The 22308-nt window shown below is 39.4% G+C and overlaps 1 protein-coding gene across 1 annotated transcript in view; it reads left to right on the top strand.

The window, feature by feature from the left end:
- Positions 1 to 22308, top strand: part of olf413 (DBH like monooxygenase olf413) — an 868967-nt gene that overhangs the window by 677758 nt on the left and 168901 nt on the right. The window contains exon 4 of the mRNA XM_071582772.1: positions 8090 to 8269. Within this exon, the coding sequence (XP_071438873.1) occupies positions 8090 to 8269 (180 nt within the window). The remainder of the gene's footprint in view (positions 1 to 8089; positions 8270 to 22308) is intronic.

Genomic DNA, 22308 nt, shown 5'->3' with positions numbered 1-22308 from the left:
CTCATTGCACTGAATACTCTATCCTTTAACTATATTTAGACCATTCACTCTTCTTTTGATTCCACAAGTGAATACTCCGCATGAACGTGAGTTTTTTCCGTAAAAATGCCCAAATTCACTCTTTACATTTGCAACATTTTGCCGTTTTTGGCGTACATCATTTAAAATAGCTGTTGTCAGCAGTTGCCTCAAAAAATACCTTGCGATAATTGCGGAGCATAAGTACCCATTCTCAATAAACCTCACTTTATGAAAATGGTCCGTTCCCCGGGTGTGGTCGCTTTTGGTCGTGTACCGATCTTGGCGGCGAAGTTGGACGCAAGGCGGGGGAGGGGAGGAGGAAGAGGACAGGAGCAGAACAGCATGAATTTGGAAGTGAGATTATAGTCGAAGAGGAGCGAAACCCTTTATAAATTTCGAGCGTGACGTCACGCCGAGCCCTTTTACTTGAGCCCAGCCCCCGCACGCTGTACGCCGAGCCCCCGTCCACAGCCCAAATCATCACGGACAGTCACGCCTGCGTCTCGACTCGCCCATAAGCAGTCGCAATAATTGGACCAAATCCCTCTCTCCATCGTTGCCCACGCCACCCTCGTTTCCCTCTGCACCCCTCTCCTGCCTCCTACGCTTCCATCCCCACATTATCTGCCCGTCGCCCCTTCCCCGTCGAAGTCTCCTTCCAAAGTTTCCTTTCCCGCCGTCCCCGCGTTGAAATCGTCGTTTGTATTCCAAACGACTAAGATAAGGCGCCGACAATCGGCGATTTGTGTCGGGGAACTACGGTGATTGATCTCCTGTGGGTGGGGATGTGGGGCCGAATGAAAAAGGTAAACGCTCTCCAATCTAAATGCTTCTGTGCACTTTTTAGAAGATAGGCTTACCCCTCCCGGCCCTCATCTTTTTGCCGTTGTGGATTTTGGTGTTGCGGCTCCAGGCACGGGATCTGGCCCTCTGGTTTTTCAGGACTATTTCATTGTACACCCAGAAACTGTCGAGATGGCCAAAACGTTTGCCACGTGATCACCGAGTGTAGAAGAACGAATGCCACAAAAGTGGTGGAAAAGTGTTCTACTGCTAACTGTTAAAATTTGACTTAACTAGTTTGTCATGATTTTGTTCAACTATGCCGGTGTATGCGCTCAAATGTCACCCCACCTCATGCGATGTACGCCCCCTCTCCCGAATTTTTATTCAGATTTTCCGTTATCATTGCTACTTGGCGCTAATATCTGATTGCGAATTAATTATGCCGAGTAATATGCACAAAAAATCAAAATTAACGAAAATATTTTCTCCAAGTATGGGCATGATTTATATTCAATAATGATTATTAGATTAATTATCTTTTTATTAATAAATATTTGCGTTCAATTACTTTTGCTTGTTTCATTTTATTAATAACCATTTCTGTAATTCTTAAAATTCAAAAGGAATTTCGGTAGAGTTCGGCAACGAGATCACTCATTCTCATGTAATCAGCCAAATGAAGGTTTTAGAATGCTCCTATCGACTTAAATATATATTAACTAAATACATATAACTTAGTCTTTCTATTGTTTTTGCCGCAATATTTTCTTCAGTTCTTACTACTACATGCCTGTTTTCATACCAAACCAGCCAAAAGGTTTGTTCTCTTCATTCCTCTTCTCTACGTAGCATAAGAGTCTCTGTTCTGTCACGCTCTTCAGCATTCCAATCAAAATTACTTCTTGATATAATATCCGCCCCATTTTAGGCCTCTCTTAATTTCACATAGAAATTTCCTCTCTTTTCCCACACTTAATCAACTTCTTCGTTAGTTCTTTCTTTCTTATATTTTTCTGTATTTCTCACCAAATCAGCTTACCAATTGCCTCTAAAATACATGTATCCTCAAAAACCTGGGTTCGGGTCCGACATTATCTTTATATTACGTATTTATTTAGTTTACCTATCGTCAATTTCCTCTTTTTTCAAACGTTTGTCAAACGTTTCTTACGCTGGTGCATTTCTTTTCCTGTCTCCCCTACTGCTAATTTACCTCACCCCATTGAGCTTCTCGAGATAATCTCCATGTCGTATTTCTTGCATCGGTCCTGTAATCCTCAATGTGGTTTTTAGTAATAATAAATAATAAATATTTATTTATTTTATTTATGTGCATCTTAAACATTATATGGGTGACGCTGGTCATTTATATAACTTTTAAATATAAGTAAATCCCTTTTTAGTCACATTTTACCATCCATGCCTTGACTCAAATAGATGGAATTCACATTAAATAGCTTATTAAAACCATCAGACTTGTGGTACCTTTATCTTTAATTCGTCTGTTTTCTGATGAATGGGGTTTAACATGATAGGATACTCAAACTAGTACAACCAAAATTATATTTTGAAACAGTTTATTTTCATGCTAATAGCCTGCCATCGCAATGATAAAATGCTTACTGTTGTTCGTTTCTGCGAGTTTCATCCAAAAATCACAATGTATATGATAAATACATAAATCCTTGTATTACCTAAACAAAACCTTGTATTGGGATGTTTGAGTTCGGGAAAGGATATACTTTAACTATATATTCGGCTTTTTCTTTTTTCGATTGTATAACTGTATAAATGATCCTATTCTTCAAACTTTTTTGATGTACATACAGGATGTTTTGATGTACAACTGTCTTTTCGAAGTTTTTTTAAATATATTTTTAAGACAACAATCCATTTACACTTTAGTAACCTTGTTGACGCAAGACGATACCATAGACGCTATTCCGAATCGTTTTAACGGTTCCCCTATATAATTCTTATATTCCTAACATTCTCATAATGGGGGCTTTGATATGCCTCATGGCATCGGTTCTACTCTATCGACTTTATTACAAGTTATACTGCAAGCCTCCTCCAGTAGCGAATGGTAGAGGGTGTTGGAAAGTCAGCCATTAATGATATTTTGTTGAATAAATGGTAGGAAAAAGGAGTGCATTAGTTGTAATGTCTATAGCTGTGTCTAACTCCCATTTTTTGTGATCGCCAAATCTGTAATTGGTAATGAGACTAGAGCCAACCTCGTGATCACCGTGATTGCTACATCGAGGGAGTGATGTTGGATTAAATTATTTCTTTATTGTTTTAGCAATAATAGTAATGTGCTCGATATCTTAACGACTACAAACAATGATACCTACGACCGAGCCACTCACCTTTTATTCGTTGATGCAGGAGATGATCTGGTTAATAGTAGCTCCCACCAAAAATAATTGCAGGGACAAAGAATAAATCAAGGAATCCCATTTCACCCACTATGCGGATAGTAAACGCTGACACGAAATCGACGCCCCGCATCTCTTAATTAATGATGTCGCTTTTGTTTCCTAAGTTTTAATTGGATCTTCTGAATGGATTCTGGTCGTAATCTTCATTAATGAATCCTAAATCTTTTGAAGCTGAGTTTTAAGGGAAAATAACGAAACAAATGAATTTGATGAGTTCGTATGGTTGGGAACCGTGTAGTGGTAGTCGAGATATTTGACATGCTTGCGGTCAGATACACGGGACTTGAGCGGCCATGTGGAGATAAGGTCTTAAAGGGAAAGATAGTATTTACTTTATTTAATTCTCTTGGATTATCAACCATTAAACTATTCGAGGGGTGCAGGTTTAGATTACATACTACATTTTCTAATCTAAAATAAAATCGTAGCTTCTAGTTGGAAAACATAATAATAACATGCAATTTAGGGAGCGGAATTAGGGCCCGCTTATCAATTAATAGCGACTGCCTAATCTCCTCTTGTTTCACATCAGTACACATTTTACCAATTGAGCATTATCATATCCGAGTACGACGATATTCAGTACGTTATGGAATGCCCTAGAGAAGCTTCAAAATAAATTAATAGGTGAGTGGAAGGCGTGTTCTGGCTCAAGAGCATTGTCACTGCTTTATTCATCCCTTTTGTTTATTTTCAGTCTATGTTTGATATTCCTCATAACTATTCGATTAGCCCCTCAACCTTGAGGTTACTTCACGTATACTCAGTTATTGTTATTATTTGAAACTGTTACTTTCGTAATATCTGCTATTATAAATGTCTTCCTTAGATTTTATCATACAAATTTTCTCCCATAGTTATTAGATAACTTGATTCGCTTAAGCAAAGCAATTAATTTGATCAAGTGTATGATTAGACTTTTTCTATATCCTTGGTCTCGACTTCTATCAGTTGCTACAATGGTTTCAAACATCCACAAGGTGAAAATTACCCTATTTGTCTTATTTACTGGGAAGTTTATTGTTGAAGAATGATTCATGTGTTACCTTTGGAATAGGTAAATGTTGCAGGAACAAGAAACTGTATTGAAGGTCTTATTTTAGACACTACATTTAAGAAGTGATGGATGGTACTGATGTTTAAGTTCAATGTACGTGTAGACCATACACGAACTCTAAATATGCATATTAAATATCTATTCGATTAATGTTCTTACGGCTTGACTTAAATAATCACAAAAAGGCTAGCATCTTCACTAATACTAAATAAATGGCTAATTTTGGAAAATATGTATACCACCCTGAAAATGACTTTATTACTCTCGGTTAGTGTAGGGTATTTTTGAATCCCTCCTTGGCCTGGCAATAAAAGAAATTAGTAGTATTTAGCTGTTGATGGATGTATCCCTGTCATGTAACTTGCTGTCCAGTTCACTACCGGGAAACATACTAGCATGGAAATCAATCGACGTTGGTGTTGAGTCGTAAACAACCCTCATAAAATCATGTTTCAATCATCCGAAAAAGGCAAGCATCGTAAAATTAGATTTAAGTCGTTAATCCATCGTAAAATACTACTCACAATGGTCGTGTTTTAGGACGTAAAAAAGTGCACACACACAAGCACAAAGGCACAATATAATCCGTGCCATAAACGTTGATATTCACATTTTGGTTTTGCCTGCACTTATCCGCATGCCTTCCTCGTCCCCGAGAGAACTTTTCAAAAATCGTTTGTTGGTCGTGATTCATACGTCACTGGAGGTGAGCCCGCATCACAACCAAACATCGACCATCCAACCTTTAGCCGACTCCCGTTAAACTCTAATCGCGCAATGCATAGTAAGTAGTCTCGATGAAAGATTTATCAAAATAATCTCTGGCCTCAAGACAGATTGCCATCCACCGGGGAGAAGGAGCTTCCATAGAGGTGGAGGAGCAGCGCCCTCCAATCTCCCACTCCCTAGGGGTTGTTGCCTTTGAAAAAGAGAAACGCGTGTAGGGATGGTCTGTCTCCCTCTCTCTCTTCCTCCTCCTCGCATGTGGAATTCTCCCTTCCCTTCGCTCCCCTGCTCTGGGATTCGCCCACTCCAATAGGCTCCCCCTATTCTTGCCCCCTCATGACCACCTTTCCCCCCTCCCACCCTCTGCGCCCACCCTTTGCCCCCCCACTCGAGTGCTGTTTCGCGTGCCGGGGCCGGGTCGCTAGATGGATGGCACCGCGGTCGCCTCCACCGGAGGGAATGATGGCCACATGGCGTTTTTCGTCGCCACCCCCTCCTCGACCTCCGCGGTAAAGAAATGCCCTCCGTCGTGTCGGAGGAGTTGATCTATTCGGTGAGTAAGGCGTTCGATTCGCATGCACGAGTATATTTATCCCCACTCCACTCTCCAAAACCCCGATCCTTAAAAAAACTTACCCGATTCAGTTCTTTTGCGATGTAGATCCTTGTTTTTTTTGAAACCATGTGCCATTCTCTTTTGTTAACGCGGAGAAGCATTTCCTTCAAAACTTCCCTGTGAGGTGTTGTTGCTATTCATTGATCCACGTACTCAAGGACACACGCCAAAAACCTGTGGTTGACATCCAACCGCTCTTTATCTCGCCTGGAACCTTTCAGCATTTTCCAGTCGGAGATCACTTATACTGAGTTTGGAGCGTATGCCGAATCACACGTCGGTGTAATTTGAATATTTTCCCGACCTCTCACCCGCAACGTCTCACCATTGAAAAGCAGGACACTGAAGACATTCTCAGGCTTCTCCTCGAGCGAGAAAAGAGAGAGGAAGTTTTCATTGGGTGAACGGAAAAACTTGGAGAAAGATATACTACTGCAAGCGCCAACTTTAATTTCGTCCCTCGGAATTGGAATGAGTTATCCATTTTACAAGTTGTTCATTTTTTGGATATTATACATCGCCACCCGTAGCACTGAAAAATGTCACTTCGCCACCGGGATTTATGAAGCATTTCCAAGAAGAGTATTCCGTAGAACATTCCCTCGAATGGAGCAAGTCGTATCAATTTGAAATCTGGTATGATTATATGAAATGCACGTTACTTTCTTTGCAATGGGGGAGGCAATTTTATTATTCATCTCCATTTTCACTTTCCATGGATTTTAACTACCATTTCATTTAAGAGGGTTATTAAGGGGACGCGTTTAGATTTTTAGTATAATAAATCAAATTAGTATATCATTCTGATGTAAGGCCATTGTATCGAGAAAATAGAAATCTTTAGTGACAGAATTTTCATAAAAATTTGAGACATATTTAGTTGTACTTTCATATATCTTGTTTGTGTAAAATCAGAACTAAATTTTTGTGAACTTCAGGGAAGATTTTACAATAATGACTACAACTATAGCAAAAGACTAACATTTCAATGTTAACTTTGTATTTACTATGTCATTTTTGTCATGGCTAAGGAAATGTGTTTTTTTGTGAAATAATATTTGCTGGAAAATAAACATGGCCAGTCCCAATAATAAGAAGAGTAGATCGGGAAAAAATTATTGCAGATCGCAGTAAAAATTGCGAAAATTCTTCAAAATAACACACCTGTGCATCGAAAAATCGATGCCAGCGCCTCTGACAGTCACGGTACGTTTTCTGGAAGGCGTAGAAGGGAATACTGTTCAGGAACCTGGTCACGTTCTATTTGAAATTATCCAGCGTTCCAAAATGGTTGCCTTTCGAGCTCATTTTTATTCTTGGGAACCGAAAGAATTCTGAAGATGCCTCATCGGGACTGTAAGGCGGCAGGGGGAGCATTGCAACCTTATGCTTGGCCATATATTCAGTCACGAGGAAGGAGGTGTGGTAGCCGTTGTCGTGGTTCAGCCTCCAGTTGGTTTAGATCTTCTTGATGCGTTACACTCTTTCCGCAGCCTTTTTAGGACTTTCACGCAAACCATACTGTTTTCTGTGTGTCCCTGAGGCACAAATTCTTTGTTGATAACAACTTTTGAGCCGAATAAGACGGCAAGAAAAGGACTTGTTTTTGGGTCAGACCTTGTAACACTTTTCAGAACAGTCGTTTTAATACAGTTTTGGAGTTATTTTTGTGTTTATTTTATTGCTGAATATAATAATGAGTATATTATTACTGTGGAAGTCTTAAGGGTGATTGTAAGAATAGTCATAACAGAAGCCGAATTCACATCTTCCGTCTCTAAAAGTACTCATTGCCGGATTTTAGAACACCAATGGTGCTAAAAATGCCAGGAAAATCCTGGCTCGCGGACCCGAGGGATATTATCTAGTTATCTGTTTGCCAGGGTTGCTCAGTTAGCAGCTAACTAGACTATTTCGCCTCTGCTTTTGCTGAGCTCATTTTCCTAATTCACGTTTCCATTTTCATATTTTATGATTTGTCACCACGAATAGCTCGGGTGTACAAATATGAGAGGTATAAAACCCGTTTTCCGAAAGTATTAGTCATAAGCGAGGTTGAAAAACAAAAAGAAATTTCAATGTGTGTTTTTTACAGCCACTTTCATCCGGAATATATTTTATCTAATCAAAACCACATTAAAATTGTTCTGAATGCTGACGATGTCAGGGAATTCTGGAATTCTTTTAAGTTATCACTTTTCCCTGCTATTTCCACTTAGTTTCCCAAACGGCGGTATGCGATAATGTGGGATTTACGTCTTACGCGTCAAAAGCAAATTGCGTTTTCCCTATCGAATGAACATTTATATTCTGCAGCAAACTTTTAAATTTTCCTTCTGAAGAAATCGTTAAGTTTTATGGTGAATAAAATCTCAAAATAGTAGTATTCCATAAACATTGGTGCCGCGATGACTCATGAAAGTATTTTATTTTTTACAGAATGACACAATGAGGGTAATCTACGCTTATCACGACGAAGATCCCGTGGATGGGTCAGGACTGCTGTATCATGGTTCGTCGCGCCGTGGCTCCAGAAGCCTTTACCTTGTGGAGAGAGTCAACCAGGATTCCTTACTTCACACCGAAGGCCTGCGCCACTGGGACCTAAGGAATCCCTCGGTAAGTCTTGTAATTTCATTTCCTCCCGAATTCATTCAAAATACATCAACGTTTCCAGCTAATGTTTCCATGCCCTAAATTTATCACTCTCGTCATGGACAATTTATCCGTTCCCCAAGGTGTAAGGTTTGAAAAATGGAGTAATCATACCACTCTAATGTAATTTTTGATATTATTATCATTTAGTTAAAGAAGAAACCTAATGTTTTCTGGCAGTGAAATAAATGAGTTCAACTTAGTATTGCGTTTTCAAACATTAAGATAATGATACCTCTTGAAGTCGCTGAAGCACAACGTTTACATATACGAATTTCTGCTGATTCATTCTGGGAGAGAATGACTTTAATTTTTCTTTGCTACTCTCGTCTGCAATCGTTTGCCGACGGGAGGCATTCGCCGAAGAATGTACGAGGCATGAACGCTTTAAAATGTTGTAATGGGTAATCAGCGAATTTTAACAGCTGATGATTTCGGCTATAATAATGATATTCACGAAATAAGTGGAAAAAATGTATCGACGGTATCGCTGGAATGTTGAACGATCCCCCGCTTCCCTTGCTTTAACATGATTGCTTTGTTTAAGTTTTCGTCGTACATCTGTTCACAAAAATCGCTACCAATTGAAAGTGTGTTGCTATTTCAGCAGATATCACTCTATTGAGTATCGTTTGAATTAATGAATGCCAAGATACGGTTATAGTTAAATGATGGAATATACACGGCAAATTTATCCGTGTTGATTGTTGACTGGTTCAATAAAAATCTTTGTCGTCGTTAGCAACTTTCGGTACATTTTAACTAATTTGGAGTAAACTTGTTCTAATGCTGAGGTCACTTGCATCCTTGTTACATTGGGTCAGAAACTAGTCTTTCATGGGATATTTACTACAGACTCAACACCAAAATTCGCCGCCTCATCGTTAGAAAAATGGTATCACTCCCGAATTCCCTATTCCTGGAGTCATTCCCTATGTCATTGAAGAAAGTGCCCGCCATGAGTGAAGAAGGTGTAGTTGTTTTGAAGCTGCATTGAGTTTTTTTGATTATTTTAGATGCCTCAAGAATGAAACTGTGGGATTGGAGGCATTTCACTTCTTTCGTCACTTTGGCGCATCAAGCAATTTTACTGAATTGTTGATGATTCTAAATAATGCAATGTTTTATTGTTTTTCTCCATGCCTTCAGAGGGATATGTTTTTGGGTGAAACTTGGACGGCTCACTTTGAAATATCATGCTGCGAGCATAGCCTATTAAACAAGTGATAGTTCTGCAGTCCGTCTCTTGCTCAAGCACAGCCCTTTCATTTATATTATTTCTTCAATAGTTCAACCCATCGCCATTAAAAGAACACTGATATTTGGACAAATGAAAAATAACCAAAACCATGGCAAACAAAATAATAAGTGGCTCAGTATTCACGACACGAAAACTAAACTATATTTTATTCAGTTGATTCTAAGACACTGTTTAGTAACTGATTCACCGGTAATTAATGAGTAATGCATTTAAAATTAAATTTTAGAAATGTCATTGATAACGCTGTATTATACTGAATAGCCAGAATGAGGTTTATTAACTTTTTCATGTTTAAGGCTGGGAAAGTGTTTTATGTCAGAGAGGAACATTCACATTCACTCGGCCACGCGGGCTAACAATGGAGCTAAATCGGAATAGTGCAACTCCGTAACGTCCGCAGGTAGAATAGAAATTCAGAATAATCTCCTTTCAATCAACCATTCATCTAATTCAGACCAACTTATGAATCACCTTGAATATAGTTTGGCCTTTCACATTACGACAATTCCAAAAATCTCATAGTTTTCAATCATGAGAAATTATGTATTGAGGCGTGTGACCAAGAACACTTAGAAATATTTTGAGATAAATTATAGGAAATGAAGAAGTCTACTCAATTTTATGATGTTCTTTAGATCCTGGCATGCATTTAGTTTTCCTATCTTATACTCTCTTTGCTGTGGAAATTGAATATTATATTTACGGTATTATTAAATCCCATACTTTAAAAACTCCAAAAACTGCTTTACTGCTCCAACCAAATGCTCATGCTTTATATTTCGTATTCTGTCGGTAAGAGTCTAGCGCTATTTTTTATCGCACATAAATTACCACGAACGAACCTGTAAGCAGGCGTATTTAAAATTGTGATCTCATTTGGGTTGTGATTTCTTAATAGTGGATATTTTCACGAAACGATTCGCATACTTATCTCAGGGGGAAAAGAAGTAAATAATTTTTAAACTTCCTCTTTAATTTTTTCTCTTAAATAAAACCTTTATATTCTCACTGCTATTGTGAAACGAAGCTAAGCCCATTGGGCAAGCGTTTCTAGGAAAAAAAAATCACATTTTCGAAGTAGGCTTAGCGCACTGTCATTGAACCTGTATATTTTAATGGCAACCGGGTTGTGCGTTTGTAATCTGCCTAAGAATTCAGCAAGCGTTGGCTTCAGAGACTGCGACCAGGAATTTTGGTGTTAGTGAAGACCGTGCACGAAATTAGGCCAGCATACCGATGAATGTCGTTTACAGGCTATCAAACTAATCGAGAGCCAACCAAAAATATCAACGTTCCTCCGCTTGAGAGTGATCTTGGTTCCAGCTGCGAATCCGAGTCAAGGAAGACCGGCTTTGAGGTTAGGGCGCCGTGCAAGTCTGGGAGCCAATATTCTTATCCCCCTTTCCTTCCGCTTCTCCCACCCGACCAGCCCCCTTCATCCCGACACACCCCGTCTAGGGACCGCTTTTAAAGGAGTCGAAAATGCGAATCAGAATACTTTTTGGGTTTTTAATGTCTGCGGCGCTTGATTATACCCCAACCCTTTTCCGAGAGCTTCCTCCAGCCGCTTCTGGATCCAAGAGTCGTAATACCTTCCCAACCCGTTTTTACGCTTCTCCGTCATTAGGAAGATGTCTAGCGGGGGGGAAAAAAATTGAGAGGGTTGGGAGGGAAGGGACGTCAGTCCCACCCCCTACCCCCGCCCCCACTCCCACCCTCTCCCTCCTTTCGCCTCCCCTCGCCTTACCTCCCCCGAGGCGAAGAAACTAACGTCTTATACCCCATTCCGCCTTCTTCCGACTTCTTACCTACCTCTTCCCTCCCCGCCCACCCACCCATTATTACTCGGCCGCCATATTCCCCCCTCCCCTCCGTTCTCTGCCCCCCCTCCCACTCAGGGCCGACTCTTTCTGCTCTCCAGCCCTCCCCCAAGGTATCCCTCCTCTGGGTCCCCTCCCCTTCCCATCGTTCCCATTACACTTGGTAATTCTGCCCGCTGCATCGCCCTCTCTCCGTCAAACGCATGCCGTCCGCACGACTCCGCGCCATCCCGCGCGTCTTAGCCCCTACCGGCAAAAAGACCTTCCTTCCCTCTGTACACAGGTGATGTCCCGGCGCATGAAGCGGTGTTCAGGCTCACGCTTTTTTTTAATTCGCCTATTTTGCAGTCATAGTCACGTCTTCTGCTTGAAAAAGAAAGATGCCGCTGTTGTTTTCATCATCTAATGTATTCCGGGCTGAGAAATCTGGAATTTTAAATGCGTTTCTCACCCACAACTAATCACACACTTGCTATTCTTTTTCATGGACCCAACCAAGGATTCGTACTCTAACAGTATGTTGAATATGGCGTAGGTTATGGCTATTTCATTGCCCGTGGATTGATGTAGAACCTTAAAATTCAAATTTCGCGAAAGTTTATGGTGGATAGTTTAGCAGTTAAACTATAATGAAATATTAATGAGTAATATTACCTTAAAAATTACTACTAGGTGATACTCGTGGTGATTTATCAAAACATTTTCAATTTATATTAATTAGCCAAATACAGATTCCTCTTTCATAGTTAGTTCGCCTTTTCATTGCCCAGTAACATCTCGAAAACAGATTCTAGTCTGGTTACATGAATATCCATTGGAATACCTGTCTCTCTAATAAGTAAAATAGCAATAAAATCGTTTACTGAGATTTAATCCACATTTTATCCTCTGTAAATCCGTGAATAATTTTTTTTTGTTTAACTCATGATTTGTTGCCAATAGTTTCCATGGTAAAGAACGTGAGAAGTTTTCCTATACAACTATAATTCGTACCTCCGGCTTCGACAAAAGTTATTGCTATAAATAAAATATAGAAGTGTCCCCTGACGTTAGATAGAAAATCAGCAGCTACACATAGGTTCACAAACATTATTTCTGATGTCACGAAACCCATGACTACTCAAAAAATATAAATCCCATGCCCTAAGATCAAGGCCTTCCCCTAAAAGCTGGGTAAAAATTAATTGGAAAATACATGTGTAGAGATTAGAGTCGGAGATGATCGACTATTTTGGGCCATTATAAAACCCTTTGAAAGTACCCACTCCGGTCCATCGTTTCTCACCTTGGCCGTATTCCGGACTCACTTCTGATGGTGTCAGCTAAGTCTTGAGCGGTCGTCACGTGATGACTCTCATTCCAAACAGCCCCGTGTTTCTATACTAAAGGTATCTCTGTTTCCGTTGGCTGTGGAGTCCTCTGTGGTTCACGCCTCCGATTAAGCTCATTGGGATATTCTCTCTTCACCTTTTCGCATTTTTGGCGTAAATTTGAACCCTGACGGACCCGTAAAATATACTAAGGCATCATTTTTAACACGGTTCTCTGCAAGGCACCCTCGTCAATTCCTAATTCCTCCATTTCATCATGCGCAATGTCTGATCGCTCCGAGTTACGTAGTTGTTTTTCTTTCCAAATTACTTCGAGTTAACCATATGGGTCATTTTGCTTTAATATAGCTTCGGTGTAGGATTAAATAAAAGCTCGGGCCATTAGAACAAAATTTTGGCCAAAAAGGAGTCATTTGTTTTTCTTACCATCTATTTCCCCCCGGCCTTTCCCTCCCACTGCCTCCCCCACTCCCTTAACCTTCTGGTGCCGTCTCAACGCCACCAAAAACTTCTCGCTTTTCTTGCCTTTTCAGATCCAGCGTCTCACACGCTAACTCGTTTCATGATTTCCACCAATTCCCACGATTGCTGGAGACTATCTTCGAAGAAACTCCTGCGATCAGCGATGAGATTAAATGAACAGAAACATTAACAGTTGTATAGAAATAGTTTTTATATGATTGCATGTAGTCTGGAGCAGAGTGAACTACTTTTTTTTAAAGAAATCTCTTATTGCAAATCCTTGCATGTTTTATTTTATTGCAGGCAAATATGCGACGGCAAGAGTCTTTATATTCGACATAGGCTTTAGTAATCCTTTGATTGGCGTTGTAGGACAAGTGGACTAAATGGAACGGACTGATTATAACGGTTTATACTTATTGATTTTTATATAATACAAAATGTGAAAATGTTGTGCTTGGAGAAACGTGTTAGCTCTACGGAAAATGTATAGCGGACTGGATCTGAATATATTCTAACTATTGCTCTTTATTTTTATTATCAAATAGCATTTTCCCTATAAATTTCTACATTTAAATATGGAATAGTTTATCATAAGCATGAATAGCCCTTACTTATAAACCTTCTCTTTATCAAATTCTCTACTCTCTTGTAAATTAGGTATTCTTCATTTACCTCATCGCGATGCCAGTTTTTAAGTTTACTCTATCCATTATTTTCGCATGCATAGTTTTTGCAGTTCATATCATATTATAATTTTGTCCACTAGAAATAAATAATAATTCTGTAATTTAATAATTATCCATAGCAATATCGCTATTAATTTTTTATTCTTCTGCAATTTTTAGTTGTTACTTTGATCAGAGTTTGCAAGTACAAAATATTAAAAAGGCATTTGAGAATATGTTTAAAGTTCGCCATGAGTAAATATTTTAGGATGTATGAAATTTAATGGTAAAAGGGTGACTCTTTAGCTAAATAACTACTGTATTTTGTATTATTTTACGAAACCAAACTCCATTAACCTGGAGTCCATTTTTCGTTCTTCCGTTAGTATCTTTTCAAGAGTTCATTCTTGTCATTCGAAGCGGAAGTCACTTTCAGTGTCTAGACACCGCATTTCTGTCTCCTTGCAGGTTAAGCACTCATGGGGGAGCTGCCAGATTTCCCATCCCCAAATTTTGAGTTATATCTTATCTTCTTTTGAGTTATCTCGCTTCTTGTCTCTGGAGTGCATTGCATGGACTCACGATGAATAGTGATGGCACCCTAGCAAAGCTGGCACGAATCTCAGCCTCAGTGATTCATTCAATTTTATTCCTACTTCTCTTTGCTCTGCAATCTTCCTCTCCCTGGGAGTAAACATTCACTGGTGAAAAAACTTTAAACCCCGCCCAGGTGAAGCGAATCATAATCTTAAGTCATGCGATTCTTGCGTTATTAAGTCATGCGAAAAATCCTTAGATTCCATAAAAAATATTCAGAAGTAAAAATGTCACTCCTATGGCAATGTAACGAAATACCTATGAAACAACCTTTTGAGGTCAAAACGCATTTTCAAAAATTAAGTTTGATTTATTTCCTTTCTTTGCGATAGGTGGTACGTAGTTACAATCTATTGGTAGCATTATACCTAATGCGGTAAAAAAGCAATTAAATTTACCACTTCACATATTATTCTGTTATCTTACGGCGAATATAAAATTAAACGGTGATGATGAATAAAATTAAATTAGGATTTTCTGCATTAGAATTGAACGGAGTATACTGTCAGATTTAGCTGGTGAATATAGTAATAACGAAACAATTAACACGGATAGTCAATTACTTCAACTCACCAGCATACTCCGTTTTTAAATAATACTTATGTGCTCAGTGATCACAAGTTTCTATGCAACGAATGGTCCAGTTCACCAAAGTTGAAACAAAGCCACCATTCCCCTCCACCCGCTACCTGTTTTCGCAGGCGGTGGATAAAGCTCAATCCCCACTCTCCATCCTCCCGCAGTCCCTTAGCCTCCCGAGCACTCAGAGACGGCGTTCGTCCTCACCCCCGTGGCTGGATCCCCGGTTCCGTCTCCCGGGAACTCACGACGACACCCGACGCTCCGACTCTCTCGCCGATCCAACAGCGATTCTACGGCTCCCTTCGATCGCGTAGAACGTCTCAAGCTCTCCCCGCGTCCGTCGAGGGTTTTGGAGGGTGTGGGCAAGGTGGTCCTAGTCGATCACGAGATACCCTGATTCGTGATAGTGAGAGACCCTACGTCGGCCCTCACGGGAACGAAAGGTCTGATAACAATCCAATTCTCGAATTATTCGTATACATATTTGCTATTACGATTGGATATTTTAATAAATATATATTTATTCTAAATTCACATGTAATATTATTCTTGGGAGGAAATGAATGGTGAAAGGAAAATGACTTCAATTTGCTTTTCACTATTTATTATCGTTATAGCATTTATTCGATTCGATTCGACGTTTTCTCTTTCCAAAAGACTGCGATTACTTTTACGGATGCACCTTTTGTGATCCGTTAAAGTAGCCGAAAAAGACGGACACAAATTTCTCCTCGCGTTCCATCCATATGATCACTTTAATTTATATTAGGACAATTTGATCGCAAGTAGGTGCTTGGAGTTATTGCCGCACCAAAGGTATATTACCATGATCATTGTCATTTTTTTACAGAAAAAATATTTTTAAATATTTCTCTCAGGTAGCGGTGCCTTGTAATTCGAAGGCCGACCGGAAAAGGTGCATGGTGCAAAAAGTGTTCATAGTTGATGATTAGCTATTAAGTGCGTATTGGTTTTAAATAAAGCTTTTGAATTATTTTAACATTACTTATTATTATTTATCAATAAAATCGATCCTCTTTTATTAATGTATTATATATATATATATATATATATATATATATACACATACACATACGAGCGTCATCCGGAAAGTAGTACCCGTTCGTGCCGCATGAAGTGCTGACGACGCGAGTAGCCGCTGGACGAAGTCAGATAGCTTCAGTGGCTTGTCTGCCTTCTCTGAGCCAAGTTGCGTGACGCTAGCATTGCCTGTGTTGTTTCTGTGATTGTTTACAATGTTTAAAAAAATTGAGAACGCCGCCAGTTGTGAAGTGAGGGCAGTGATTAAATTCCTCAATGCAAGAAACGTTCGCCCATGTGATATTCATCGCCAATTAAAGGAGGTGTATGGAGACAATGTAATGGACGAGTCGTCTGTTCGGCGGTGGTGTCGCAACTTCAACATGGGGAGGGGGAACACACACGACGATGAGCGTTCGGGGAGACCGTCTGTCATTACAGACCAACTGGTGAGCTCAGTTGACGAATTCGTGAGGAACGATCGGCGCGTCACAATTGATGACATCTGTGAGCATTTTCCCAATGTTTCTCGAACAATTGTTCATGAAATTGTTAAACACCATCTGCATTATGCAAAAATTTGTGCAAGATGGGTCCCTCGCGTATCTCAATGAGCTGGCGGCGAAGGACTATGCAGCAGGAATACAGAAACTTGTCACACGTTATGACAAATGCCTTAATTTGCTTGGAGATTATGTTGAGAAGTAGTTTAAAGTATCCTCTTTCAAATAAAATTTTTTATGTTTGTTAATATTTACTTTTGTGTCTTTATTTCACGAACGGGTACTACTTTCCGGATGACCCTCGTATATATATATACTATTGATAAATATGTAGAAATTAGAGTCGTTCATAGATAGCAATTTTACATTTACACAAAATAGCTTTATAGTATAACCAACGGGACCAAATACACAATGCATGACTATATTTTCTTCAGTCCTGATTCTTGAGAGGGATAAGAAAACCTCGAAGTTCCCTCATCGATCCGTATAAATCAACGGGCACGTCGGTTTCTTTTTTTCAGCATCCCCTTTGATTCCTACTCCCCGTTATCTCCTTTCCATCAAGACAGCATCTTTGATCTTTTTAGAAGTCAGCAGTTCTATTGTCGCTTAAGAGTTTTCCCTCTGATGGTAAGTGGCCGTTATACGATGAAACACGTAAACTAGGTGGTGTTCTTTTTTACTCTTTTTGAATCCCCAGAGAAGTAGCAATGCAGGGATGAATGTTGCGTAAAGGCGTATTTTTGTAGGACTGATGAGACCGTTTTTGTCCGGTTAGATAATTTTTTCCCTTCCGTATGCAGAAATAGCATAGAATGGCTGTTCATTCAGACTTACCTTGACTGATATACTTGAATATAGTTTATAGGGGAAGTTCTTAATAGGTTTTAGAAACTATTTTCCAGAGATGGATGCCTTTTGTCTAACACCAAATGTCATTAGCGTTCCATATTACCCAATGAATATAATATTAATTTAAAAAAGTTTTTAATAATAACAAAGGTTATGCGATTTTCTAGAAAGAAAAAGGCTAAGCCAAACATTAGAATAGGAGGGCAAAAACTAGAGCAGGTAGAACAGTTTACGTATCTCGGAAGTGTTTTGGATCAACACGGTCAAAGTAGTAGGGACGTAAGGAGAAGAATTGCGCTAGGCAAAGAGGCTTTTACAAGGAGGGAGTTGATGACAGGGACGTTAAGTGAGGATATTAAGAAAAGACTCGTAAAAACATTGATATGGAGCGTAGCGGTGTACGGCGCGGAAACGTGGTCATTGAAGCAGGAGGATAGACATAGACTGGAGGCTTTTGAAATGTGGATGTGGAGAAGAATGGAGAAGGTGAAACGGACAGAGAAGAAAACAAATGAGGAAGTACTTGGTATGGTGGGTGAGGCCAGGGGTTTGGTGGGAGAAATCCTATGGAGGCAGGACAAGTGGATGAAGGGGGTATTGTCCGGCAGTGGACTGTTAAAGACTGTGATAGAGGGGAGAATGTTGTGCAAAGAGGAAAGGGAAGGAACAGAATAGGGATGTTGGACGGGATGAAGGGAGGAAGAAGGTACTCAGAGATGAAGAGGGAGGGACCTGATGTAGAGTAGGATGTTGTGTTTTGCTAGGAGTCACAAAATATTTATTTAGTAGCTGTGCCCATCGAAAAACCTACCTTAACCGGTAGATTACCTAATAAATAATAATAATTTGAAAATAACCCTTATTTTGTAACGGAGCAAATATATAATATATTAACACAGTAATCCACTGAAGTAAAATAGTTCGGTTTGGTAGGTGATGGTAGAGTTCACCCAGTGCTAAGCCCGACAGCGTGTGAAATTCACATATCAAGATAGGGGACTAGTTCCTTTCTCTGTCCCTGTTATTGTTTCCTATGAAGATCTGGTACCCGAAAAATCTCATAGCTTAGGTGGAGCTGCAGGTGCCCAGAGAGGCTTGCCCGGGCCCGCCGATCAGTAGTCCAACACTCTACCCCTGGGCTACCGCGACCCATATATATGTCTATATTATTCTTCGCGTTAATATGAGGCCCCATTTCTGAGAAATAGTGATGCAATTATTCAAAAGTATGCAGTTTTTGGCAAAAATAAAATTTAATCGTGTTATCTGCAGGAATTATTGAAAAAAGAATTTAAGATTTATATTTTATTGATGTACATTTTGATGAATAGATCAATACTCCTAGTGTAAGGTTGAATTAAGGTTTTATATTTAGATTGGCTCAAAAACTCCAAGCACCTATTTCTAATTTAAAATACGTAATCGGCTCTGAATGTATTAGTCAGTTGGTAACGGGCGTAGCTCTAACCTGTGCGCTGTACATGAGTAGAAGTGCAAGCGCTCAAAAGGTGTCCCAGATATTTGAGTACATTAAAATATTCATGAATTGAGAACTTTTTCCTCTCCCATGGGGATGTCTTTGCAGTAGTCGCATCGGTTATAGTTTTCGTTTTCGGCGTCTCCGCAAACGTAAACCCTACCTCAACCCCATTTTCCAGCCTAACACCGATTCAAGGAAATGCAGACTTCCCAAACTTTGGGTCTCCCTGCTGCTCCGAATAAATTTACGCTTCTTGTCTGGTGAAGCAGAGAGTTCTTCAGCTGCTTCTAAATTCAAAGCTGCGGGTTCGATCCCTGCTCAGCATATTTACGGTAGTTTTCGGAATCTATGGGTAAAGGTGTCCTTGGAGACGTCTCAGTATTATGCCACTAAGTTATTTCTCATTTTGAAAGTTTTCGAGCAGATGAGTTCTCATTTGTTTCGTGGTGTTGCCGAGATGACGCAAATTCTAGCATTTACTTCGATCTAAGAGCCCGGATCATTTTCCATAACATAAAGGACAAGTAGCTATGTATTGAGCGTGCACTTTGGTGAAATCAGCTTGATTAATTTATATTTTGGTTTTAGTAGTGAGTAACCATTAATATACTCATGCCTACTTATTTATGGTTAAATTTCTAATTAACAATATTTCAAACCTTATTTAAAGATAATGAGCGTGTATCTGTTTGGAAATTATCTTTCTATAGTCTTTTTCGTCATCCTCCTCACTCAAGCCGCAATCAGAGATTGCGAACATTGCATATTTCTTATCACATCGAACCCAAGTCACAATCGTCTCGATTACAACTGTACATTATTTATTTCTGTGGTAATGATTTCTATTGTGAATGACAAGGTAATAACTACTATCTATAATCGTGCATGGCCCAAATCTGATCAAGTAGAACCAAATATGTGACTCAGCGTTTTAGTTACCAGGCCTCTACCATTACTTGATACCAAAAGTGACGTTTTTAAGCTTGTGATAATGAGCAACAAAGTGAAAAAGTATTAGAGTGAATTATTGTTTCAGCTCCTGGCATCTGAGAGGATTAGGAAAACCGCTCCCTCCATGCTACCACTTTTTTCCTCACCTCTTGATCTCGACCCACGCGAAAAACGCCAGCGCTTAGGGTCGCTAATTCTCACTCTATATCCCCATCTGCACAGTCTTTTCATCCCACCCGCCCCCCCAAAAGAGGCCCCTTGTCCTTCTCCCTCCAGCAGCCTCGACCCACCTCCACGTCCCCACCCTTCTGACCGCTTCCACCGATCAAGTCGTAAAAACACAGCACACATCCCCTCCTCCCACTATCCCTCTTCATTTTCTGTCTTTTTTTCCGACTATTTCCCTTCCTTACCCAAAACCGTGCCCTCCTCCCGCTTTTCTTTCGCCTATTTCTCAATTCCCAGGGCTCCTGCACCGCCGAGTGAATGGAGGAATGGAATCACAAGAAAGAATCGATAGCTTTCATTTCTCACGCCGCCTTCTGCTCCTCCTGTCTTATATGCACTCTCACACTCGCCTATGCCGATGGAAAGAACTCTCTCGATCCATTGGGTTTCCAAATGAAAAACGGGGAACGGGATCGGAGCCTAATTATTCACAACAGAACATTGAGATAGAACGTTTTGCTGCAAGCAGTCGCCTTCGTTAACATGGGGCCCTCTTCTCACGCCCCGTCAGTCTTACGCTGGAGAGGGGTGGGTATGACTGCCATTGTTATATTATAATGGCAAAAATCTACGTTACTGCTTTGATTGGCGAAGTTAAACGTGTATTGTCTGTGTTAGTCAAATATGATGAAGCTGTTGATTGAAGCTGTTAGCATAAAAGGAAAAAATGAGAAAATCTCATTTCTCGGAAAATAGAGAAACCTTTCCAAGGGAATAATGAACACTGAGATGGCGAAAACATATAATGCTAATAATATTATTGATAAAAAAATATAAAATGCATGAGTTTGTTAAAAGAGGCAATGTGTCTGGTCCATCCATAGCTATGGCACAAATTGCATCGTGCCATGGAACTGTAAGCACGCGTTTTCTCTACGTAGGGTGTGCTTCATGAAATATTTGGTAGTTTTGAAGCTTCTTCGAGCTACTAGCTATTTAACTGTTGCAAGTTTTGCCACTTTTCTAAAGTGAGGGTGTAGAACAATGAGCATAGTTAACGATTGAAAATTTCTCAAAAGGATGTGAGGCATTAAACTGAAACATTAAATTTACTGTACACTAAATACTTTACTAATACCAGTGTGGCTTTATAAAATGGAAGAAAGTGTTCGGTCACCGTATCTATCTCAAGTTACATAATTTTTTGGCTGTTCCGGATATAAGGTGCATCATTCCAATGAACAAATCGGTAATATTCTCTTGTGAAGTTCAAATAAATTTCTCTGTTCCTGAGCCCTGCTATGAAGATTTAGTTGGGGAGTTGAATGAAATTTTACTACAATTAATTTCATGTTAAAGGTGAAATATTATTTTTAACATTGACAACCCTGTTAAATTGTAGCTTATTCCCTTGTCCTGTTCTATTCCGATGAATTAGTGGTGTGAATTGTCATTTGTACGTATAATATCGTAAAAAGCACCCCAATGTTCACATTCACGACATGCATCCTCCAGAAGTGATTAGCGGAACCATAGTTATTTTTGCTCCCTCAAGCCTTTGGCAGTTGACACGTAAAATGTTGAAGACATGCTGTGACAATTTTATTAGTTTAATTAATGCAAAATTGCATTAACAGGAGACAATTATTACTATTTTTGAGAATAAGAAACATGGCATCACTACATGGCTTATTGGCCCTTTACAGCTATTATTGAATAGACATTGTTCTACTTCGCTACCTGCATCTATTCATAAAAGTACGAAAATAGCGTATCGTGTTCCTGCGTTTCATTTTAACTTTCAGGCACTCATTTCAAATACGGAAACACAATATAAAAAATAATTTACCATAGCAACAAAATCATATACTGTGTTTACTGCAATTGTCTCGGGTTCTTCTAATTTTATTCTACTTAAAATTCGCGTTTGCATATTTATCACTAACGTGGAAGTGCAGATTAAAAATTATGTTCGAATATCATACATTATAATGCGAAATACCAAAACTTCAGAGAATATTTTTTATGCCACTGCTAAAATCTTATTATAATTGTAATATTTAATTTATTTTCAAAAACAATTTATCAATATTAATAAGAAGTAACGACCGTTGCTAATTTTTGAATTAATATTCTTACATCCCATCTCTAACCAGATTATACAGTAATACCTACTCATAGAAAAACAATTAACGTATCTCCAAGCATGTTAAACACATGGCCTCAAAAACAAATTAAAATGTCAATACTTATCGGCGAATGTGTTTTACCTGCACCGCCGTAC

Source organism: Hetaerina americana, unplaced genomic scaffold, assembly GCF_022747635.1.
Source record: "Hetaerina americana unplaced genomic scaffold, ioHetAmer1.1.p SCAF_12, whole genome shotgun sequence".
Classification (NCBI taxonomy): Eukaryota; Metazoa; Arthropoda; class Insecta; order Odonata; family Calopterygidae; genus Hetaerina; species Hetaerina americana.
This window is presented reverse-complemented; position numbering and strand designations above follow the sequence as displayed.